The following is a 26,293-nucleotide window of genomic DNA, read 5'->3' as shown; positions in this document are numbered from 1 at the left end:
CTGACAAACTCACACCGTATACATGCACTGATACAAGTTCTCTTGGTGAAAATTCTTAAACTTCCATGTATCTCCACAATGTCAGCCTATTAATGAGATGACATTATTGACTTCCTTTATTTGGAGTTGCAAGGTTTTCCTTCAATTGTGACAGCTGGAGCTCGCCATATTGTGGTGTCAAGAGATCATTTGCTCCCTGAGGTCCAACAACACAGTGAAGGAGCGATGAAGGAAGCAGCTCAGTGTGATGACTGGAAACACTCCAGTGTGAGGCTGGCTTGAGTATAGAAGATAAAGAATGACATGCAAACAAGTATAAGAATGTGAGGGTTACTGTGTATGCATAGCTGGATTTCTTCACTTGGCCTTGAGCAGTAGGACAAAAAAGAAAGGACGATGTGCAGTCACAGCTCGGCGACAGTGCAGCATGCGTACAAGGACAATATCACTGAGCCGTTTGTCAATGGAAAAACATGACTGGGGCTGGACCTCTCAAGTTGTGAATTCACTATACCCTGGTGGCAGTATCGTCCCCAGCTTTTAACTGCAGGGTGTGAACAGCGTGAAGCCTCCTGTTGCCTCTGTACCTTCCCCTGCACCTGTCTGTAATGGGAATGGAATACTGCAGGAGACTAACCCCTCCCTACAAAAACATTTGGAAAACATCCAGAGTGGAGTGCATCGTGCCCTAGAAAGCTAGTGCAGTAGATCTGTCACGGAGCAATGCAGTGAAGAGGGGAACGTGACCGCACGGGGGGAGCCAGGATTCACACCCACCACACAAACCAATATGAGCAGGAAAGATATTGCAGTGGACAGCAGGAGCAGAGGTTTAGGTTTCTCTGAGCAGATTTAGGACATAGTTTAATAAAACCCTAATGTGTGTAGCTTTGAAATAGTGTTGTGGCTGTATTCCCCTATAGTCTAACCCTCATGTGGTCAGGATAAGGTGGCAACACCGAAAGGGAGAAGCCAACAGAGGGTGTGTCACCATTTTAGATTTGCAGTGTGACTGCTTACATTAGCTTACTGTAACAAAATGATACTGTGGATTATATTATACCGTCAGCGTCCCAAACAAGGTGAAACAAAGCAAAATTTTAGTGTTATGTTTGCCTGAGGACACAAACTGCACTACAGACAGTTCCAGGGTGATTTTGACAGATTTGACTCAGTTGTCAGTGTCATATATACTTCAACACACTGATTTACACAAACTGGTTACAGAAGGTTGTCTGGACCGTTTATTCATTTTGCACAATACATTCTAAATGTTTCAAGACATAATAGACACACTACAAGGTAAATGTATCTGAGCAAAGGAAAAATAATGAAGCATCTGGGTTTGGTGGCAGATCAAAGTATGACTTTTACCCTGTGTAACATCTGTTAGTATGGTTTGTCACTATTTTTGATCATTTCCTGTTTTATTTTGTTAACTCACACTCTTTCTCGTTTCAAATTACTTCACTTCCTGTGTTTTCCTGCCACCTTGGTGCTCACCTCACTGTTTTGCCTCGGTTCATGTTTCAGTTTCTGCCAGTTTGTCTTTCCTGTTTCAGTGAGTGTGCCCGTGTTCTTTATCTGATGACTTCCTCATGTGTGATCTGTTTGTTTTTATGACCTTGCATTTAGCTTGAGAGAGTTGACTGAGTAAAGTTTGTTTTGCCTCATTCCTGTAATCTGTCTGTCTTTAATACATTAAAAAAATCACATCCGCGCAAATATTACTTGTTTTTACTCAGTGAATTGTAACTTTTGCTCACAACAAGGAACATGTACCTTACTTGTAATGGATGGATTAGTGTATTTGGGTGATTTTTGGACTATGTTTAAATGGTGGTTGGACATTTCTTAGGTATGACCGGTGGTCAAAGATGGAGCGATACAGAACTCTCACTCATCCAAGGCGTCACAACTGAACAAGGACTTGGACCCAATTGCGTGACTTGGGAGATGAAGTAAAAGACTGGTGGGAAAACCACAAAGGGAAGGGGCAAGTTACTTGAAATGAGAGGAGAGTGAAATTTCAAAAATAAAACAGGAAACCACAAGAGAACAACTAAACACTACCAGCTTTGTTGGTCATGACAGACGTATGCTGGATTGAGGGGACACAGAAGGTAACAATGTTTACAGGAAATGTGACTTTAACAACAGTAAAGAAAAAAGACACTAAAACTCAACAACAGCGCCAATTATACTGACAACCAATGACTCATGTCTCGGCTGATACTTGTATGTATATTTATATACATATATTTATATTTTTACTGGGAGTTATGTGAAATCTCACAATACAAAATGTGCCACCCATACAATCTGTCTGACTCTCCTTTGAAACTCTGTAAAATGACTCCATTCTTCCAGAAGACCACGAAGTGTTTATTGATTATGATTTATTTCTTGTCCTTCATGCATGGACACTCTCCCTGTCTCTCTCACACACACACCCACAGGTTTGCGCATCTATTCTCGTTAGGACCCTGCACTGACTTCCATTCATTTGGACAGCCTAAACAAAAGGGCTATCCCTAACTTTAATAATAACCAGTTCATGCCTAACCTTAAACTAACCACAATTCAAATCTTAACCCCAAATGTAACCAGTTCTGTCTCATTAGGACCAGGTTTTGATCTCCTTGTGGATGACTGGTCCTGACAAGGTCAGTGTTTATGCCAGAAAAGGTCCTAAAGAGGTAAAACACACATGCACACAAACTGCGGATGGGGTGAGCTTCCCAGTGCAGTGGAGATTCTTGAATACATTATACAGTACACTCAGAGGGGTGATGCATATTTGATGGCTATAAAAAGGTGAGGCTGGGGGAGAGAGTTATCATGGCTCTGCCCAGTTCAGTACACTTGCTATCTTTAAAAAAACAACAAAAAAAACAGGTTATTGTCCTGATAAACGACTTACTTTATTTCCATAACTCTGCAAAAAATGTTGACAAAACCCACAGCAGCCATATTCACCAGGACATTTTTGTATCATCTTTACTCATATTTAAAGTCTAACATATTGGTGACTATAAGAGAGTGTTTTAGAGCTATTCAATGAATGTCTACACTGCAGGCATTTTTTCCACCTTTGCTCTGGCTGAAAACACCCATACAGCCTCTCCCTGTTTTACATGTGACTTTGCAGATATGATGTATGTCCTTGAAGGAGACCTTGGCTTGCTTTGCAGTCATCATGATGGCAGATGAACTGGCTCTCTGGTTATGCTGCTGCCCCTCAGTGGACAATGTAAAAAATTACATCTGGATATGAGAGGTATTTGAATGCTGGGAATTCCCCCAAGTGACTATTTAAGTCTGAGGTAAATCACACGTGATCTATTTCCCCCTCTGAATGAGTGTGTTTATATGAATATTCATGACCATGTCCTTTTGATGAGAACTAAACTAAACATTTTATGGCAATGGAGAGGTGAAACTTGAGAAATGTTTTCTGACTTTTGATTAGAATATTTTGCATCATCAATTGTTCTTCTCAGAACTGGAGATGATATATTGAGTGTTGAGTGCTAAAATGACCTAATAAACATGAAATCACTTATAAAAACTGCAAACTGACCTGCGTTAGTCCCATCCCAAACACTAAACTGGTCTAAAACAGACACCAGCTTACAAGAATGGAAGATATGCAAGTCTATTCAGTCATATTCTGTATATTCTGTCATATTCCCCTTGAGGGATCATAAGTTTTTTCTCTAATGTAAACTGAATAATTCTGGTATAAAGAAAGCTGTCAATATAGAGCTGCTATTTATTCATTCATATTCTACCACTTTATCCTCCTCATGACAGTCACAGGGGCACACCCTGGACAGTTCACCAGTCATCACAGGAACACATAGAGACAAACAACCCTCCACTCTCACTCACACCTATTAATTTAGAGTGTCTAATTTACCTAATCCCCAAATTTGCATGTTTCTGGACAGTGGAGAACATGCAAACTCCACGCAGAAAGGCCTTTGTTCCAACTGGGTCGTGAACCTGGTGTCTTCTCACTGTGGAGCTGCTATTCTTCTCTCAGAATATCTGATATCGATAATGAACGTGGTATAGCACGAAAATAGCAGAAAATGTAATATTCTAAAATTGGTTGGGAGGATCAAACTGTCCCAACATCACCTGGTGATGTGGCACCTGTTCAGCCTGTTCAACAAGCTAAGTTACAGAAGGTCTTGTAAAGAACTCCCCTCGATAGGAACAGTGCACTGATGGAGGGTGGGAGTGCCAAGGTGTCATTTTTGTAGACTCTGGGAATGCAGCTGGTTCAGTGTCGTCAAGCCATCTATAAATATAATTTATAGCCAGTGCATTGAAATTAATCTGTTCGTTGTCTGTGTCCACATTGTTCTGTGGAAATGGTGTCATGATGTAAGTGGGAGGCCATGTCTCATGTTTCACTTTACAGTTTTGCAGAGCATCCTCAACAGTAGGCTGTACTGGATTTAGGTGTTAGGCACTTCTGTCAACACACTTCTTTTTGTTAGTCTTTCTAATTTTATTCTTTTTGACATTAGCAATCAAGTCTTTTCAAACTTAGAAACAGCTCTATTTTTTGGTCATACAAATCCCCTCCTCCAAACCTCCTCCACCCAGATCCCTGTCAGGAATCCACCAAACCACTATGATGCCATAAATTCTTATGCAACCCCAGCCCTGGTTGTGGGAAATAGCCCTGCAATGCAGTGCAGTTATAAAATAGCAGCAGGCATTATGGGGGCTGCAGCTGAAACAAAATGCTGCTACTTCTTCCACCGCTCTGCACTGGTACTGAGACACTCTTTATCCTTAACCAGTAGGCTTCTCATTTTTCTTCGAGGGCAAATCGGTTTAATGAGTTGGCAATTATTGTTAGAGGAAGCTGCAATATTTACATATTGACAAAACCATGCTGACTGTGTTTTATTGTGCTTTTGTTTAATGTATATTATCTATTTGTCTTATAACATGGTTCGAAAAACTTGTCACTTAAGCACAAAATTTCATCAGATTGTCAAGCGGTCGAGTTAACTGATTGGTGAGCCTCGCCTCCACACAGCAATCCTGTACGTGTGACAGTTAGAGCGGTTAGCAAACTCCATTTGAAACGTTGAATTGCACCTGTATCAGGCAATGAATTTGAGCTTCTTCTCTCCAGATGAAGGTTTTCATTCCTGAGCTGAGCACCTTTGTTTGTTTTTATTTTTATCATATTAATTGTATTTATTTTATCTATTCTTACTCTTGTCCTGGTGTCAGTGTCTTTGATTTATGTATTTATGATCATGATTTTAGGTTTTTTTTATTTAGGAGATACAAAGTCATAATTATGAGATAAAAAGTCGAAATTATGAGATACGAAGTCAAAATTATGAGATACAAAGTCAGCAGTTCAATAGCAGCTCATGTGTGGTGTGGGGATACTGACACAGACATGGATTGATGAAAAAAAATTATGAGATACTAAGTCAAAATTATGAGATAAAAAAGTTGAAATTATGAGATAGCTAAGTCATAATTATCAGATAAAAAGTCAAAATTATGATACAAGAAGTGCGCATGCGCCTCAATGGCAGTGTTTTCGATGGTCCCTTCATACATCATCTCGCTGGCCATGCTCACAATATGCAATCCTAAATGAGGTAACTAGAGGTTACTTTAGTTTGCTCGGACATAATCGTTAAGTCATTTAGTCTGTCGTTGCTGTTAATTAAATAAGAGTTGTGTTGTGTCCATAGACTGTGTGGAAAAGTTACTTAGGTGAAAAACGACAGAAAATCCAGCATAGCTTCTTTATTAACAGGCTGCAGGTAAAAACACACAGTCAACAACAGACTCAGCTTCTTCTACACTTCAAGAGCCCTGTGTGGTCTGTAAGCTCCCCCTATAGGCATGAACAGGTTACAGCACCCTGTGAACATCAGTGGCGACACAATACAAAAGTACCTTCTTCTCACTGTACTTTTAAACACCATAAGTTGCTTTCAAAAATCCTTTCAAGTAGTCCTCAATATACTCACAATCCATGTCTGTGTCGGTCTCCCCACACCACACATGAGCTGCTATTGAACTGCTGACTTTGTATCTCATAATTTCGACTTTATCTCATAATTTCGACTTTTTATCTCATACTTTCGACTTAGTATCTCATCATTTTTTTTCATCAAGTGGCGGAAATGGGCTTCCATAGAAATGGGCTTCCATAATATGGGCTATATTATTATACTATTGTACTGTAACATTTAGGATGATTCGTCAGCAGACATTGAACATGTAATTACAGTGACTTTATTATTATTTTTCCTTGTTTGTTTTCCTAGCCTCATGTTTATGTAGGCAAGGGCCTCGATTTACCTAGGCCGCCATCTTGTGCCCCCATGTTTCTGGAGCAGCTTGAATCAGCCACAGCGTACTACGGTTTGTTATTTTTCCGGATGTGTTTTACTGTGAAGGGCCAAAGCATGATCAACACTGCCTGTCTGGTACTTGACGGTGTTCAGCACGGTGGTGATTTTGTGTGTATGTGTGAGTGAGTGGGTGAGTGAGTGGGTGGGTGGATGTGAGAGTACTGATAAACCAGAGCAGAAGAGAAAGAAGTGCGTGAAACCATCGATACTTTCAGCTTAGCACAAGAACAACGTCTCTGGACACGTCAAGGTAAAGTGTGTTTTACAGTGAATCCGCCGGTTTGAAAATAATAACTAAAGCTAACGACGTTTCGCCGGCTAACGCTAGCTGTAACTTTTACATAGCTTTGGGGCGTTCAATGACTGCGTGTGTGATGTCGTCAACGTGTCCCGGTCTCTGTGTGGACATAACGGTATTAGTTAGTAATTCAACGCCTATAACGGTATAGTGGACTTTAGCCTAGCATAACACCGTAACCGTAGCTCAATACTAGCTAAAGTCATTGTTCTGTTCGCAACGATCCCAAATATCCACGCTTGAAAAGATGCTGGCTTTAAATGTTCGCCATAACACACTTCAACAATCTTGCCTCTAAAAGTCATGCTTTAGGTCACACTGAAGTTGATATTCAATACCAAACTTTTGTTCTACTGGCTGCACCAAAGGCGCCTTTATGGTGAAGCTACTGAATAACGAGACGAGTGTGTTGGCGTATGAAACATAAAAGGTGACCACACTTCTAAATCATTTATTCATGTACAAATCTGTGTGTTTAAGAATGTGTCCAAATCATGATCGTCTGGTGTTAAATCATTTCTTTAGTTACCTCGGCCATGAAAGTTATCTTTAAGTTTAACTGTCCAGTTAACAACTTCCCGTCTACAGTTTTGATGACATTACATTACATGTCATTTAGCAGACGCTTTTAACCAAAGCGACTTACAAAAGTGCATTTAAACATTTGGGTACAAATAAGAGCTAGAAGTAAGTAAGAGCTTCAAGTAGATCAAACTATGAAGTGCTAGTCATAAGTGCGATGTACAAGTTTTTTTTTTTGTTTTCTTTTTGTTGTCTTAGTCGAGGTAGAGTTGATGATTCGATTAAATGTTTTGTGGTAGGTTTTCTGGTTCACTGGATCCAGAAGACATTTAGGCAAATGTATATGTATATCTTTCTCCTTGTATACTCTTCCTCATATACAGGTTTAAGATTTTCTGTCCAGTATCATAGCACATAATTCAGATACAGAGAGTTGATACATGAGTGCATCTGCATTAACAAAACTAAAGATGTTGACATGAGCACAAAGAAAGCCACATAGTAATTATGCTTGCACCCTTTTTCCAAAATGACTCGTAACTTCTTGCCCTGGGAAACGCTTTGTACACCACAAGTGTTTTGGGCACAGTCTAAAGAATTCTGTACTAAATTCAGGCAATTGAATATCAGTAATACTTTTATTTGTATATATTTTTTGGTAATTTGTACATTTGAAGAAATAATGTAAGGAGAAGAATATTGGCAGAATAAAGAACAAGGTTAGTTACCTTGAACTCTTAGTGGTGGTGTAAAGAGAGCAGACGCCTGAAGGTCTATGAACTTATTTAACAAACAGACGTGATACACTGATGTTGGTTGTCCCCACTTAATCTGTTGTGTGGCTTATGATGATTATGTAACGCCTCATTGGATGGTTGGTTCTTTGTTGGATTAAATGAAAAAAGTAATATAAAAGGCATGCAAAGTTATTTCTTTCAGTCAGTGTAGTAAACCACAGGGACCTCAAATTCTTCAGCAGATTGAGTGATTGGATTAAAAAAAGAAAACTGACTTGGCTGACTATGACTCTTTTTTTTTTTTTTTTGTTAAATAACTCCTGAATTATGAATCCATATCAATATTCAGATGATCACCACCAACAATTAAATGTCTTTCTTGGGCCATAATCTACATCCCCACAACATTTCAAATCTGTCCTTTTTTTAAGCATGGCCAAAAACAGAACCTTCTTGAAGAAGGTAACAACCCTAAATGTAGATCATCTCAATTAATGTGTGAAAATTGGTCATCATCTCTATAAAGTTTGAACAAACAACACTGTTCATTATGACATGGTAAAAAGTATATGTGGAAGAGGGAAATTTAAATAATAATGTGAAACAAAGTGTCTCCTACTATTAGGTTCAGACATAGCATCACACATTAAGTAAAATTCCCTCTTAAAAAACACAAACCTTTACTTCCTAATCTGTAGTCCCTTTAATCTGTAACACTTAAAGTGTTGCCATTGCAAAATAAGATGTATTTTATATCTCAGGTCTCTGGTCTAGAGGCTTTAATACGAAAAATTAAACCAAGCTGAGATTCAGAAAAAAATTTGAAATACTGTAATTTTTCAGCAGATTTCACCTGAATCATGGTATCACACGGAAGCTGTCATATACAGTACAGTACGTTGATACACAAAGACAACAAAGATAATTCCTATTGATGCATGTCTAGCAGGATGCCACATCCACCCTCCCATATTCTATAAGGCTAACAGCCCATCCCCAGTCTCTTGCAGCTCCTCCCCCTCACCCTGCATGTCTCCATTGCGGCTGTCGTCTCTTTCTCTTTTCCTTTACTGCTGCTCCATGTCTCTTACATGCTCCTCTTTTGTTTGCTAATGTGACTGAGCCAAATAAAAATTAAAAGGATCAAATGCAATTGAGGTGTGGGATGGAAAGTCATTTGTGCACAAATCCTCACGTGAGTCATTTTTTGCCTCTTTGTTCTAATTTTGCTATTCTTTGATTCTTATTTTCTCTGTTTGTTTTTATCCTTTCTTCTATGTCTGTTCAGTGCCTGTGCCTTTTTTCTGATTTCATCTCTTCCAATGCTTTCTGCATGCACACCAACCCCCACAAGATGCCGGCGCCTGGTGCTGTCTTGTGATGCTAGAGTTGAAGTCACTGTGTGCTGAATGAGATTTAGCATAATTCACAAGACCTATTACAAGAGGGGGGTTTATTGTTTGTGTGTGACCTGATAGATTAACATTTTAAGAATGGCACAAAAGCAAAGCTTGAATGTAAGTATTGCTCTTTGTGTTGTGACATTATTTTATTGTCTACTATCCTGTGTTTAATAGAAGACTGCATTTGAACTCAGGTTTTTTAATTATGTTAAAAATGGGCTGTCCAACACCGTCCTGACCTGACTCTTTTGAATATGGATATGAAGTGAAATAAAGCTCAACTTAAATGCAGGGTTCGTACAGAGCCTTGAAAGTCTGGAAAATGCTTGATATTAAACATAGTGTTTTCTAGGTTGAAATTTGAGCAATGTGCTGGAAAATGCTGGATTTACTATATATTGACAGTGTCGTTATTAATAAAATGTCTTCTGTTTTTTTTCTCCGCCGCCTTGGCTATTCTATGTAAATTGGGTTGTCATATCTGCAAAAGAGCAATAGTAAAACATAAATGAATGTAAACAGGGAGGATTATTTGTCATATATATGTATATATTGAGTTTATTTAATGCTGAGGGTTTCTTGAAAAAGCTCATATTTTATCTTGAAATTGCTGGAAAAGTGCTTGAATTTTACTCTTAAAAAGCTGTACTGACACTTCATATCCTGAGAGTGACTCTCTGTGTTGTACATTTTGTCTGACTGTTGGCCATTATCAACAACATACAATAACAAATCTCCTTTCTGCTTTTTTGTCGGGGTCAACTACAGTAGAAGGAAAAATAAAAGGGGAAATGCCGAAATGGTATATAGGATATATACGGAAAAAAGCAGCTACCTCTCTGTCCCACACAGACTTTGAATGCTAACTCCATGAGCTCTCTATTGGATCGTCCTTTTCTCTTTTATATTCTAATAGCTTTGCTGAAAGTTATCTTGTTATGGCTCCTCTGAACAACCTGTGTCTTCTTCTAATAATAACAATAATAATAATAATAATAATAATAACTAGGACTGCACGCAGTCATGACAGTGCCCTCGCACCAGATGCAAGCGTCCCCACGTAAGTCGGGGAGTGCAGCAGTTCCCTGACCTCAATTCGAAATGACCGACATCACGTTGGGTGAAGTTTGTGTCTGTAGACATGTTCATTGTCCGTCTCTCATGACGTATGAAGTTTTGAGGCAATCGGTCAATGTAAGGCAAAGTTATAGGGCCTGTTTTTTGGCTAATGTTTGAAATTCGCCTAAACGCTGAGGGTTGCTGTGACCACATCCTTTTGTATCCCCTAACCCTTTCAACAACATTTCATCTTGGATGTGTCTAGTACAAAGTAGGGCTGGGCGATATGGACCAAAACTCGTATCTCAATATTTTTTGTTCGAATGGTGATATGCGATATTCTAATGATATTTTGAAGAAAACGGATAAAGTGTGTACTTTTAACTAATCACCATCAACCATTTATTTAGTTTTAGTTTTGCTTTTTTGCTCAACAAAGCACAGGTGTGTATATAACAGATATAAACAATAGTGTTGCCTGTTTGAAACACGTTATTACAATTTCTCTGTTTTTTATAGAAAACGGAAATGTAAGAAACCACAGGCAGTATTTAAATCTTACCAGAAAATGACTTTGGTAGAAGTTAAAGGCACCTTTTACAATATTACTTAAGTAAAAGTCTTAAAGTATCTGACATTTACTGTACTTAAATATTAAAGAAAGACACACTGTGTTTTAATTCAGATGATATCTGCGGTTTATCTGCGTGAGCTCGCTAGCTCGCTGGTTGGCTGCTCAGCTGAAACAGCTGATAGCTGAAACCCTGCATCCAGAGTATACAACAGAAACCCTGAGACCAGAGATTCGGTGTCACACATTTTATGGCCATGGTTACAGTCGACTTTTTTGTTCATCTTTCCCTCAAGTTTCAGTAAATTCGGTGAAACTCAATTTTGCCTCTGTTTTCGCCTTAGGGGGAGCTTTAGAGCCCTTGAGCAATGCACAGGTTCGAGACCTATGCCAGTATCGCATTTTCACCAGAGCTGACCTCCACGCCAAGTTTCAGGAGTTTTTATGCATGTTAACCCCCTCACAAATGACCGGAAATAACATGGATATAATAATAATTTGAAGGATAACAATAGGTTCCTCACACTCGTACTAGGAGCTGTCCCGGCCCCTGCCATTCGTGGCTCAGGCCCTAATTACTGGTAGGATATACACTATGTACATGCTTGGGGTGTAATGAGATGTAATTCTGCCCTACATAGGAAACAAAATCTGTAAATTTATATCTTACATATAGACCAGTTGCATGGAAAAATGCTAAAACTGCCAGAATGGCAAAGTGTTGATTCTGTTTGCAAGGTGAACAACTGTTGCCATTCTCTTTTTAATTTATCACAAGTGTTTTAAATTGTACTTGAATGTCCACACTGGCAAATTTTAATTCAAAACCTGTTCTTAATTCTCCTTCAAATACAGACACAATCAACATGCAAACACAGCAAGAGACACAGCTCACACACCCCAATTTATTCAAGAAAGGTTGGATGACTTGCTTATTTATGTCACCCTTGCGATATGCTGGCAACTTGTAAAATGTTCTCTTCCACAATGTTTTTGTAACTACTATTATGTTCAACCACTCACATTTAGAAATAATATAAATGTGTTTTGTAGATGATTATGAATAAAAGAATATTTTTGCATTATAACACCCAAAACCCTATAAAAATGATAACATTATTGTGATGGTCCTCCTGCTCTTATAGGGCCTACAGTGTTGCAGTTTTGTCTGGTTGTTGTCTGCCTGCCTGTGTTGCAGCTCAGCTATTGATCAGTAGGAATGGAAAGCATTAAGAACCTTTGCACCACTGTGGGAACTCTTGCTATGTTTTTCCCCTTGAATTCTTGTTTGTTCATACGCTTGTCAGTGACCCCCTCTGTTCATCCTTAATTCCCAGAAGTGCAAAGGAATGACACAGAGCATAGTCAGTCAGTGCTCAAATCTCAGTATTTTCTTTTTTTTAATCCAAGCACTCAATCTGCTGAAGAATTTGAGGTCCCTGTGGTTTACTACACTGGCTGAAAGAAAATAACTTTTCATGCCTCTTATATTACTTTTTTCAATTTAATCCAACAGAGAAGCACCCATCCAATGAGGCACTACATAATCATCATGAGTCACACAACAGATTAAGTGGAGACAATCAACATTTATCCTTTAATTAAATAAAGATATGGGCCACAAGTGATGAAACAAACAGGCGTGTATGTATCTGTGTAAACCTTCCATGACTGAGGCTTAATCCCCTGACCATTTTGTTCATTTAATCTGTAATTGTATCCTGGAAAGTTGGTTTAATAGATAGAACATAGATAGAACAGAGCTGAATGATATGATTACATGTTATTATTATTTTTAATCACCATTACATCTTAACAGCTCTTTGTTTGGGCCAATCTCTGGCTCAAAAAACTAACCTTGCAAAATAGTGTATTGTTGACACTGGGAAAATATGAAAGATTCTTGCTGATGCTAAACATAAAGTGTGCAACTTGTGCAACAAGTTTGTCCATCTACAATCTCTGGCTCGTTTACAGCAGTATGTTATACATCTGCTCCTGGTCTATCTTCCGTCTCTACCTGGCCCCTCCCTTTTTCTGTTCATCTTTCCCTTTTTTGTCCCCTCCTCTGTCCTCAATATTTCCTTTCACCCCAGCAAAGGCAGATGGCTGCACATAAAAGCACGAGTCTGCTTCTGTTGAGTTTTTTCCCTCTCAACTGATTGCTGAGTGCTTGCTCATTGTGTGAACTGTTGGGTCTCTCTTCTCCTCTCTTTATAATATTGCAAGGTTTCTGCCTTACTATGTAAAGTGCATTGACATTGTGTATGTTGTGAAGTGGCGCTTTACAAAAAAATAATGATTTGATATTTAATTATTGAAATTGTTCCTGATAATTTAACTAATCAATTAATTGTTAAAGTACTATATTACAGTAAAGAATCAATTTTCCCAACCAGATTTCCTCTTGTCATGCTGACCAGAATGTATCCGACTGTTGCACTTCCATGCAAAGCATTCTAACCTTGTCACAGCATGTTTTCTTTATGTAAAAATACATAACATGTTTAGCATAGCTTTGTTGTGTTTTCATGCCTCAGCATCTGAATGTTTGGAAGGCCCAAGTGAGTATAAACTGTGGGTGGATTTGATTGTAAATAATGGATAATCTCATGTTTTATCTCTGGATCTCAGTCTCTCCTCTGTGTTTGTTTCCTAGGAGCTTTACTATCAGAGAACGCGCAGTGAAAGGATGGAGAAAAAAGATGTGACCGAGCACAATTATGTATGCCCTTTTGTTTTTGTCTAAATATGAACATGGGCGCTTATTGTGGATTCTGTTATTGATATGAGGCAGAAACACACACACGTATATCACGTTTATGGACATGGTAATAATCCTGCTGTTCTCAGTAATGGATCAATTACATACTTGATGTCGATCTAGTGTGTTTATTATAAAAATCAAATCGGCTAAAGACAATAAGTGCTGTCTGAATGTATTTTTTGGTTCATCTTCTTTTTATTGTAGTTGAAGAAGAAGCTCAGAGTGTGTGTGGCAACATGCAACAGAGCGGACTACTCCAAGCTAGCCCCTATCATGTGTGGCATCAAATCCCACCCTGATGACTTTGAACTGGAAGTCATGGTGCTTGGTTCACATCTCATTGATGACTATGGGTAAGAAACAAGTGGTGCCAAACAATATCCTGTTGCAGAGACCAGCTGAGAACAATCCACAGCTGATCAGCTGGGTTTATTTATTCTACTTAATTTGCAGGAACACATTTCGTTTGATCGAGCAGGATGGCTTTGAAATCGGCTCCAAGCTCCACACCATTGTAAGAGGAGAGGATGAAGCAGCCATGGTCGAGAGCGTTGGGCTGGCATTGGTGAAACTGCCTGATGTCTTACAGCGGTTGCATCCTGACATCCTCGTCGTCCACGGTGACCGCTTTGATGCTCTGGCCTTGGCAACTGCCGCAGCACTGATGAACATTAGAATACTTCACGTGGAGGGGGGAGAGGTTAGCAGTAACTGTTTGAGAACATCCATCAAACCGTGAACTGTCATACTCTTACTTTCCTTGTCTGTATACGTGTACGTTCACCCTCATTTGTATGTCCTAGTATTCTTTTGGTGCTGAGATGTACAAATGGGTACCTCCTTGACCTCAAGCAAGTGCCCATGTTTAGTGTCCTGACTTAAAAAAAAATAGTGCACTCCAACTGGACTGGAAAGTGTGCAGTCAGCACGTATGATCTGTGTGAACTCAAACTGTGGAGGTGCTCACCATCGACCGCGTAGCCCCAGAATTGTCCACACATACAACCACGAAAATGGCTGAATGACGAAATATTTGTCACGTTAACCCTTGTTACATTACATGTCATTCAGCAGACGCTTTTATCCAAAGCGACTTACAAGGGAATTGAGTACAATCAGCCAGGGGCGGAGTTGAACTTGCGACCATGATGTCTTTTGCACACAGGGTACCGGTCTTAATCACTGAGCCACTCCACCTCCTTGTGTATTCTGAAGGCGTACAGATGTGGAACATATGACCCAGGCCTCATTGTTTAATGGTTGTGGTATTTGGAGCTAGACTCAGCTGATACTGGGCAAGAGAACATTATACAAGTTAGCAGCATATTGCAAGGGTGACATAGATAAGCAAACAACTTTTCACATTCACATCTGTAGCGGCTGATCAATATTAAACAGTTTCAAAACCAAGCCGCTGTAGGCTAAACACGGGAGCTTACTGATGCACACAAACGCGTGTAATTCTTAGTGGCTCTACCACTCTTGTTATACACGCTTCAGATTAGAATGCTCATACTTACACATGTAACGCATGGAAACATAAATATGCATTGATGCGGTCAACAAAAGGCATCGCTCCATTGTGTACCCCTTACATCATGACTGACGAACAGCAACCGGTGAACTGGTGAGAGCAATAACTTATTGCCACTTATTGCTACTCTCGATAGTCACCCATGTGTGCACCAAATCCAGTTTTCAATAAGCAATTAATAAAATACAGTATGTGAAACCTACATTTATGGCTCATGAAAAATTTAGTGTCTCCAATTAACCTTAACTGCATGTCAGGAAGCCAGAGACTTCAGACAAAACCCACACAGACACAGGGAGAACATGCAAACTCCAAACAGAAAGGCCAGACTGGTCATCAGGTTGTATTTGTTTCTTGTCCAACATGGTCATGCTTTTTTTTTCTCAGGTAAGTGGAACGATTGATGACTCAATCCGCCACGCCATCAGTAAACTGGCCCACTACCATGCTTGCTGCACACCCAGAGCGGAGCAGTACCTCATTGCCATGTGTGAGGATCACTCTCGCATCTTGCTGGCTGGCTGTCCCTCATACGATAAGCTGTTGTCAACTTATCACAAAGATAACTACATGGATGTCATCAAGAGCTGGCTGGGTATGCATGTATGCTGTCATTAGAAAGAAATGAATTATAGTAAAAAAAGGAGTGTTTATTTGTGAAATGTGATGTGTTTATATTACAGGTGACACTGTGCAGAAACATGACTACATTGTGGCTTTGCAGCACCCAGTCACCACAGACATCCAGCACTCTATTAAGATCTATGGACTGATGCTCGATGCCCTGCTCTCTTTTAACAAGAAGACGCTGATCCTCTTCCCGAACATCGATGCTGGTTCGTTTTACCCACTGGTCCTGGTTTTTTCTATGTTTGATTAAGTACACATTTTACATTACATGTCATTTAGCAGACGCTTTTATCCAAAGCAACTTACAATGGAATTGAGTACAATCAGCCAGGGGTGGAGTCGAACTTGCGACCATTGTGACCGTGATGTCAAACAGGATACCGATCTTAACCACTGAGCCACTCCACCCCTGTCATGTCATGTTCTAATGTTGTAAAATCGATGATAATATTAAGTAAAAATGTATTTTTGTCTCTTGATTCACCCTTTTTTCGCATGGAAACAGGCAGTAAGGAGATGGTGCGTGTGATGCGGAAAAAAGGCATCGAGCAGCACCCCAACTTCCGAGCGGTGAAGCATATTCCCTTTGAACAGTTCATCCAGCTGGTGTGCCACGCTGGCTGCATGATCGGAAACAGCAGCTGTGGAGTGCGAGAGGCCGGGGCCTTCGGCACAGCCGTAGTTAACCTGGGAACAAGGCAAACTGGCAGAGAGACAGGTGAGAAAGTCAGATACTCGTTATTAATACTGACATGAATTGCTTGGGGTATTTGTATATGACAGATTTTATGCTGTCATACACCAAGATATGAGTGAATAGTTTGATGAGTTTCAAATGGAGTTTTAGATGGAAACTAAATATATGACTGTGATTCAGTATTCATTTTCACATATTGGTAATGTAAGCAATATTATTTTTTCAATGATAATGACCGTATTCTTATGACTTGTTCCCTTACTGCCAGGTGAAAATGTTATTCATGTCCGGGATGCTGATACTCACAATAAGATCTACCATGCTCTGGAACTGCAGTTTGGAAAGAGATATCCCTGGTATGGCCAAAGTTCTGTTAGTCTGTCTGGTTTGTAGCTATGCATGCTCTGAAAAGATTTCACACACACAGGTTCTCAACATGATTATAAAAACATTGACATGTTGTCCAGATTTCTGCTGGCTCGTCTTTCCAGCTCAATGCTCCCTTCTGGAAAGGGTGACCAGAACAAGTACGGCGGGCACAACTCGACTGTCTTTCTGAAGGTTTATTCCACATACACAGTTAAGCAGACGTCAGTTAGCAGTTAGACAGCCTCTTGTTAGTTAGTTAGACAGCATCTTGTTAGGTTGTAAAACCGACAAGTCGTACAGGTTCTGATGATAGATAGATCTACAAAGGCGCGTACGAAGGCGACGGTGCTTTGATACCAATTGCAGCAATAAACAGATAAATAGAATGAAAGACAAATAGCTTTGCCTGCTAGAAAGTTCTACACATATTATGTTTGTTTAGACCCAGGTGTCTCATTGGGTTGGAAAAACACACTTCTGTAAGTCTGTCACAGTAATAACTCAAGGCAACTCCACCATTACATTTGTTGGTTTAGCAGTGCCATAATGACCATACAGTGTAAATATTTCCCTATGCAGAAAATATGTGAGACATGTAAAGTAGCTTTTTGTGTGACCTACCCTTACTTTTGACCCTGGCTCTCTTAAACCTGGAGTGGAACCCTAATTAATGTTACTGATAAAATCCGTATTTGTCTAAATATTAAAAAATATAATTACAAAACAACAAAGCTGGTGGTACTATAAGGCTTTTGTGCAGTACTCATAGATTGTATGAATTATTTAATATGATATTAACACACGGTCTCCAGTGATGATAAGCATTTTAACATGTGAGTTGTTACATGGATAAGTGGAAATATGCAGCATGTATGTGCTTTCTTTCTTTCTTTAAAATTCTGATTAGACAAAGGCTCTCTGATTTCTGTCTACATCAAGTTTCCTCACAATTTTGTGGAAATTATTATATTATATCATAATATGGGCACTTCATACATCCTAGAATGGGATTTTATGTATGTGTTGTTTTTTTTAAGTTGGATTTCTGTTTCTCATCAGTGGCAAGATTTATGGTGATGGCAATGCAGTGACTCGTATTCTCAAGTTTCTGCGCACCATTGACCTGGACGAGCCCCTGCAGAAGACCTTCTGTTTCCCCCCAGTGAAAGACTCCTTCTCCCAAGACATTGATCACATCCTGGAGACACAGAGTGCTCTGGCAGTTGACCTGGGAGGGACCAACCTCAGAGTGGCTATTGTATGCATGAAGGTAGGCTGCACTGACTGTTACTATTTTGATGTGGCTGTATTTTAATGGGCATTAAGTATTTAGCACAATGATATTTGCATCTATTCACAAAGATATGAGGTAATGATGTGTCACTTTCACTGACCTCACTGTGCAGGGTAAGATATTGAAGAAATATACTCAGCCTAATCCAAAGACCTTTGAGGATAGGATGCAGCTCATATTGAAGATGTGCTTTGAAGCCATGTGGGAGGCTGTGCGCCTCAACTGCAGAATACTAGGAGTTGGTATGTGAAAATACACAAATATGAATATCTTAATCATGTTGATATAAAAATAAAGTGAGTTTAAGCTCCTACATGTGACCAAACATGCACTCACATTCCTTTTTGAATAGTATATTCATTTTAAATATTTTCACACAGTTCTGTCCAAATATGTCATTGATATCTCAGGGGTGTCCACGGGTGGACGAGTAAACCCGCAAGAAGGGGTGGTCCTGCACTCAACAAAGCTGATCCAGGAATGGTCCACAATTGACCTCCGAACACCCATTTCGGACGCCATGCACCTCCCTGTCTGGGTCGACAATGATGGCAACTGTGCTGCACTGGCTGAGAAGAAGTTTGGCCATGGCAAAGGAGTGGAGAACTTTGTGACAATCATCACAGGCACAGGTGACAAGGCAGCAGGATTTGAAAATTGCATGAATCCAGTTGTTTTTTTTGGAATGTTGGTGAGTTTGTGAGCAGTTGAACTGACTTATTTCACTTTTGGGAGTTTCCCTATTGACTGTTACTTTTAAAATGAGTAAGCAAAAACATGTATGTAGAGATGGCGACATACTGGACAAACCTCAGCTACTTTGTAGGGAAGATATTTGCAGAAATACATATATGCAAATGAGAAACAAACTGCGGTGTGTTTCTTCTGTTCAGAGAGTGGCAGAGGCACAGGTTTCTTAAACAGGTAGAGGCTGTATGGAGTGTCTACACCAAATGTCAGAAGTTTAGATTGGATGATCAGTATATAGTGGTAATACAACAATAACATATAATGTGATGGTTTGCAATGTCAATATTACCAGGATTTATTGTCCATTGTCCATGTGTCCTGTTTACATCCTGCCACACGTCAATACTGAATACACAATTGGGAGTTGATTGTGTATGCAGAGTGGGTGGATCAAATAAATAATGATTATTTTAACTCCATAGGTGACATTATTTAAAAGGACTCTTGTCTTGAACAATCTAGAGACATAGTGACTAAAAAGGAGAAATGATGTCTCCAGGAAAAATAGCCAGTTTAGAGCAGTAAGGTATGGGGGATTAAAGAACAATTAAAGAACAGGATACAGATGCCAGACAGATGGAGTTTATTCAGCTGTGCTCTGCAGCAATACCAATCAAGTGTTTTTTTTTGTTTGTTTTTTAAACATATTAAATGACATAAACAAGTGACATGATTGAATGATCAAATTAATTAATTAATTTTTCAATTAAACTTCAGTAAACCACACTTTGTGCTTCACTTTGAATATCAAAGTTTAAAATAAATCTGTGATTTTAAACCTTAAAGTCCCCTTTAAGGTTAAAAGGTGTCTGGTTTGGTGTAAATAATGATTATTTGGTAGACAAGGGTCTACCAAAGGCCAGAGGTCTAGAGGGGATCCCCAAAACATTGTTGGCATGTGAGCAAGGAAGGATTACTGAAAGAGCCAACCGGGCCCAAGAGGTAAAGGGGCCCTGAAAAAGCAAAAGGCTATGAATCTGAACAAATTTCCCTTCTCCAGCTGGCCATCTCAAAAATGCAGTAGAATATGGGAAATCGCATCTACCAGATTAAAAATTTTGTGGGGGAGGAAACCTAGACCCCCCTTTCCGTATACACCCACTCTTGAACAAATAGGGTGGTCCTTATGCATCTGTGCTCAGGGGAAAAATAGTTCATAATCCGTATGTATAAATACAATTGGTAATTGCTAGTGTGACATTTGTGTCAATAATCGTTACACACAGATGAGTCTGTGTGGTTGGAGGGGGAGCCCCCAAATCAAATTCTGCTTAGGGCCCCCTAAAGGCTTGGGCCGGCACTGCAAACACCATACAACAAACAACCAAACCGGATAGTAGCGAAAAGGGGCAAAAGTAAAACATAAGCTGTCAGCAGCTGTATTGGAGAAAGTTCTAGTCTGCATGGCACCGCATCACACACAGGTGGTGTGTTCAAGACAGTAGGAATGCTATGGTAAATTCACTAACGCAGGACATATCAAACTTAAAAGAAAAACTGACTATTCAGTCGGTTTCTTTTATGTTTACTTATGTTAGGGGGTTGCCGAGCATGCCTGAAAGCAACCTTTATCCGTAGTACGCTTTCACCAAATGTGGCTCCAATTTGTCCAGAAATGAAATTGCATATAAAATTAATGCAAAAACATGAATAGATATAAATTTAGCTTTATAAGCACCGGGTAACGTGAATAACAAATCTTCAAAGACAAACAATTTGAGTGATTTTCTTCACTCTCAAGTTGAAATTTCAGAACATGATTGATAGATTTACAATACATGACATGATCTAATTTTTGACATATCACAGCGATAAAAGCTGAAAGTATACATGTGATTATGTGATTAAAATAAATAAGGAGACTTTTTTCATTTTAAATTTGGCAATGAAGATTTAAATGACTGAAAACAATAAACATTGAAAAAAATATTAAATATTTTGATTATGATTTATGATTCCTTTCAGTTGTTTCTTGAATTATTTTAATCATTCATTCAGGTAAAATGGTGATATTGGTTGCACTGAGTTCCATGTAGTAAATTAGACCTCTTGCTTAATTGCCTTGACTGTCAAGGAAAATAAATACATCATGTCTTTGTCTCTGTCTGTAGGTATTGGTGGAGGAATTATCCACCACAGTGAGCTGGTCCATGGCAGCACCTTCTGCGCTGCAGAGCTGGGTCACATCATGGTTTCATTAGAAGGCCCCGAGTGTTCATGTGGCAGCCGTGGATGCATAGAGGCCTATGCGTCTGGGATGGCCCTGCAGAGAGAGGCTAAAAGACTGCACGACGGTAAGAGTTTTATAGTAATATCTGTATTTTTGAGGAATGTGCTGAGACTGAGTGAACAACTATGAGTAGACTGAGAGTGTAAGGTGTGTCTTATACACATTGTATCTACAATTGATGCCATAGAGCGCAGACCCTATATAGTTTGTAAAGTGTTTTCCATCTCTGTTGTGGTGTTGGAGAAGTCTTTACTGTGGATTAAATGCACAGTGCTATAGCATCGCTTAGTCAAAGCAGTAACAAAAGACCTAGTTTGATGACTTGATGGCTGGGAAGCAACTCGGGATCATGGGCATTGTTGCCTTTTTGTCTTGCGTGGTTCCCCTGTTCCTCTTTGCCATGATCTGTGACAAATGCACACAGTAAAATTAAAACACAAAAGACAATACAATGGTTACATAGTGGTAGAGTTTGTATATATGTATGTGTATGTGTGTTTATGTATATCTTATTTTTTTTGCATTAGTCAGTTTATTGTTGTACAATATGATGTTACATTGTTGTATTGTTGTATGTTGTTGTATGACCTACATTGTTTTAAGCAGTGTGCATACATACAGTGTATCTATACATATTCAATTGTGCAATTATATGATATTGTAAAGTGGGGGCAGGACCAAAAAAGCTGGGGTGGAGTGGTTCAGTGGTTAAGACCAGTACCCTGTGTGCGAAAGACATCATGGTCGCAATGGTCGCAAGTTCGATTCCACCCCTGGCTGATTGTGCTCATACCCATTGTAAGTCGCTTTGGATAAAAGCGTCTGCTAAATGACATGTAATGTAATGTAATGTAATAAAAAAGCACTATGCTGCTGCCTGCTCCTTCTCGAATGCGCAGGTTTTTTGTTGTGCTTGACAGAATCAATCAGAATTGATTAATCTGCTTTATTTTTTCTGTCACAGTATGTTGATTGTTTGAGATAAATAAAACAATCTAAATCAAATCTCGTTATTAGACATATAATTTACATACCCTAGGTTGCATAATATCTTACTTGAGTGTTGGTGTGTCTCTTTTAGAGGATTTGCTGAAGGTGGAGGGGATGGATATGAAGCTTTCTGAGCCGGTCACTGCTGCCCACCTCATCACTGCAGCCAGTTTGGGCAACCCTAAAGCCGATGCTATTCTGAACAAGGGTGAGAGCACAGACCACACACAAAACAAATTCTCCTCAAAGCTCAAACTAGGGAATGAACCAGGGAACAGAAATAAATAAAATAATGATTTATTTATTTCTACATTTATTTTTTCTGTATTTAGGTGTGGTATGATAATGAGATATATACGTCTATAGGGCCCTGGGGCTCAGTCTAATGCAGTATTGGTTACAGGCGTGTGAGGACTCTACAACTTCTTCCTGCCAGAGAACAGGCAGTGCTCAGATTGTAGATCTGGTTTTATGCAGGTGACCATAAAAGTGCACACGCGCCACAGTTCTCCTACTGCATTATCCTCCACATGAGGGTCGCCTGGGGAGCTTTGCCAATCTCAGCTAACATACCCGATAGGGGGGTTAATCCCTGGACAGTTCACCAGTCTATCACAGGGCAACATGCATAGACAAACTATATAAATATATAATGATATATAAATAAAGTATTTAATTTATTTATTTCTGAATGCATTTATTCATTTATTTAAAGATTTGTAATTTTTCACCACATTGCAGTAGTGTTTGCCTAATTGATTGATTCCATCTTGGGCATTAGTGGGGGTGAATACACACATGCAAGTGCTTGCAGTTCCCCATGTATGACAGAGCCTGACATACAGACTTGAGAATTAAATGAGTTCTCATGATTTCATTTTAATGGTAAAGTTCATTTTGCTTTGCTCAGTTTGTCAACTTTTTTCACGCTCAGACGCAAACAAACACTGACACACAAACATGTTGACACCAGACACATCTGTACAGTCAGATTAAAAACACATTTTGTCTGTGTGCATTTGAATTCAGCATGAATTAAGCCAGATGCCATCACATGTTACAGGAGACACATCCATGGCATATCTTAATGCCAGGTGTGAACCACATTCTGTATATTAAAAATAATGGATGTAGGCTTCTGGGTTCCTTCTAAAAACAACCAGGAATATTTTGAGTTGCCAGTAAGGGCGACTCCACTGGTTGCAAAATAATTTACAGGGAAGTCAGTCAGTCATCATCTAACCGCTTTATCCTCCACCAGAGGGTCGCGGGGGGGTGCTGTGCCAATCTCAGCTACATCGGGCGATAGGCGGGGTACACCCTGGACAGTTCGCCAGTCCATCGCAGGGCCACGCACAGCTAGAGACAAACAACCATTCATTCTCACACTCACTCCTATAGAGTGTCCAATTCACCTAATCCCCATTTACAGGGAAGTCTATGTGAAAATACTAGTTTCCACTTGATTTATAGCGTCAGTGAACATTTTCCTGGCACTGGAAATGCGATTTTGGAGGCTTCAAAATGGAGGTTCAGATTCTTTCTCTGACATCATGACTGGTTGCCACTTGGTGTGAACAGTAATACTTAACACTGCCCACTTGTGATCAGATTTCTCAGTGCGCATGTTAATACCATGTCTGAATGGTGTTTATGGGATCTCGTTGTCTACGTGGACAGTAAAAACGTGTGAGTGAGCAAGCATGAAGCAAAATCTGCTGCACTGAGCTCTACAAGAAAGTAATGGACACACAACATTAAGTTAGAAGTCAGTCAGTCAGTCATTTTCTACCGCTTTATCCTCCACCAGAGGGTCGCGGGGGGTGCTGTGCCAATCTCAGCTACATCGGGCGATAGGCGGGGTACACCCTGGACAGTTCGCCAGTCCATCGCAGGGCCAAACACAACTAGAGACAAACAACCATTCACTCTCACTCCTATGGTCAATTTCGAGTGTCCAATTCACCTAATCCCCACATTGCATGTTTTTGGACTGTGGGAGGAAGCCGGAGAACCCGGAGAGAACCCACGCACACACGGGGAGAACAGCGGCGAGAACCCGGGTCTTCTCGCTGCAAGGCGAAAGTGCTAACCACTACATCACCGTGTGGCCCTTAAGTTAGAAGTCTCTGGTGATAATATTAGAAGTGTAAAACGGATTCATTATTAAACTGTGGTGGGACAAATTATAATATGGCGCACCGCCACTGTCTTGATAATGAATGATGAACAATGGTGCAGTCCATTGCCGAGAAAAATTCACTGGTAATAATTATACCTGTTTGTAAAAATGTTTTTTTGTCTTTGTGTCTGCAGCCTGCACAGCTCTAGGTGTGGGCATCATCAACATTCTCCATATAGTAAACCCCTCTCTTGTGATTCTATCTGGAGTCTTGGCTTCTTACTACCAGAACCCAGTGCAGCACATTGTCCATGGGAGAGCTCTCCTCTCTGCACAGAGCATCAAAGTTGTCACATCAGACTTGGAGGACCCTGCATTACTTGGAGCTGCTAGCATGGTGCTAGATTACACAACAAGAAGAACATACTGAAGGATATACTACTAGTCCCGGTTTACTGAGAACCAGTATCAATGATATGATTGCAAGACAGAAAAGATCGTACAACCTTAACTAATTTAAATTTAAAATAACATTTATAGCATACATTTTGAATAATGAAGGGGGTGGGGGCATTTGGTAAAAAAATCTGATATTTGAAAAAGTAATTCTATTTTGCTGCTTGTTGATAACCTAAAAGAGTTGCAGTTTTCTTGTGTTGGCTACACAAATTCAAATTGCCAAGGCTTTAGGACTGAGATGTTAACCAGATTAAGCCTGAATACTTCATGTGTAAAGTGAGTTGAATGCACATGCCAGTAACCTGTCTGTCTACTGTTCTTATGTAAGAACACTTTCAGGACAGGCTTCAAACACTTTACTTGTAATGTAATGTGGTTTTGAGCATGAATATTCAATTATTTGATTATTCGTTGGATTATTAAAAGGCAGTCAGTTCATCTGACTTTGCATGGTCATATTAAAAAGATGAGACAAAATTGAAAAATGTTTTATCAATGATTGCATTGATAAAAACAAAAAAAATCTTCCTCTCTAATGACTACCTATTATGTGGTGCATCATCAGCAAGCATTTAGATAGTGGACTGCATGGAGAAGCTTGTTTCAGTTGTGACCAAAAATATTACTGAAACACACTGCTTCTCTATTCACTGTCAACACTTTATGTTACACATTTATTTTCATCTTGTATGGAGAATTTGTACTAAATTTTCATTTAAGAGTGACCGTCCAATTACTCTGTCATATATCCATGTTTTGTAATTCATTAAATTATTTAAGGTGTAACGCTTTAAGAACAGTAGTTAGTTAGATAGTTAGTTATCACTGCTATTGCTGCTACATTATGGCAAGGGTGAATTATCTGTCTGAATCAGGTTACGTTTTAAATTCTTTGTTTTACATTGTATTACTGCATACGTTACAAATATTTTACTGACTGAATGTTTGCTTCATGTGTTTTGGGAAATATGTTACTACGCAGGTCCTGTGATTTATGCTGTTACATCGGTCATGTCGGTCAAGTTTAAAGTTTTAAACGCACGTTCGTGTCAAATAATTGTTTTTGTTCATCCAATTTAATTTTAAGCAGCCTTTGTGTTTCATTTGTACAAAGACTATCATTATCATAGGAACATTCAACATGAAAATGTGTTTTAATGAGGCATTTACAGCCTTTCCGTAAATACCAATCTCATTGTGGGGTGATTTCTTTTCTTGGGACCAGTAAAAGAAAAGTTTCAACTGAGCTGTTTTTTTGTTTTGTTTTTTCAATTGCACACTGCCTGTGACATTAGTCAGAGCACATTGAATGAGTCTCCTGGATATTTATACTGACAAAATTACATTCATGTCCCATTTTCACTGGTGCTAATGGGACTTGAAAAAGCCGTTATCACCACACTGGCTTTTGCACTCGGTATAAGCTAGAGCTCCAACAGAGTTGTAATATC

At 39.4% G+C, this 26,293-nt stretch overlaps 1 protein-coding gene across 8 annotated transcripts; it reads left to right on the top strand.

The window, feature by feature from the left end:
- The first annotated feature begins 6,527 nt into the window (after window positions 1-6,527).
- Window positions 6,528-26,088, top strand: gne (glucosamine (UDP-N-acetyl)-2-epimerase/N-acetylmannosamine kinase). Of its 8 annotated transcripts, XM_044028299.1 has the most exons (16): window positions 8,296-9,162; window positions 9,256-9,484; window positions 13,541-13,564; window positions 13,660-13,725; window positions 13,972-14,120; window positions 14,221-14,467; window positions 15,689-15,896; window positions 15,985-16,137; window positions 16,437-16,649; window positions 16,897-16,984; window positions 18,057-18,267; window positions 18,404-18,533; window positions 18,702-18,923; window positions 21,153-21,335; window positions 22,353-22,469; window positions 24,578-26,088. In XM_044028299.1, exons 2-16 carry the CDS (start codon window positions 9,461-9,463, stop codon window positions 24,811-24,813), a joined length of 2,271 nt encoding a protein of 756 aa, XP_043884234.1. In that variant the 5' UTR covers window positions 8,296-9,162; window positions 9,256-9,460; the 3' UTR covers window positions 24,814-26,088. The 8 variants fall into 8 exon arrangements, with proteins under 8 accessions (XP_043884238.1, XP_043884236.1, XP_043884234.1 ...); XM_044028303.1 differs by lacking the exons at window positions 8,296-9,162; window positions 9,256-9,484 and adding an exon at window positions 6,528-6,660; XM_044028296.1 differs by lacking the exon at window positions 9,256-9,484.
- The last annotated feature ends 205 nt before the right edge of the window (window positions 26,089-26,293 follow it).

The sequence above is a fragment of the Solea senegalensis genome, linkage group LG6, assembly GCF_019176455.1.
Source record: "Solea senegalensis isolate Sse05_10M linkage group LG6, IFAPA_SoseM_1, whole genome shotgun sequence".
NCBI lineage: Eukaryota > Metazoa > Chordata > Actinopteri > Pleuronectiformes > Soleidae > Solea > Solea senegalensis.
This window is presented reverse-complemented; position numbering and strand designations above follow the sequence as displayed.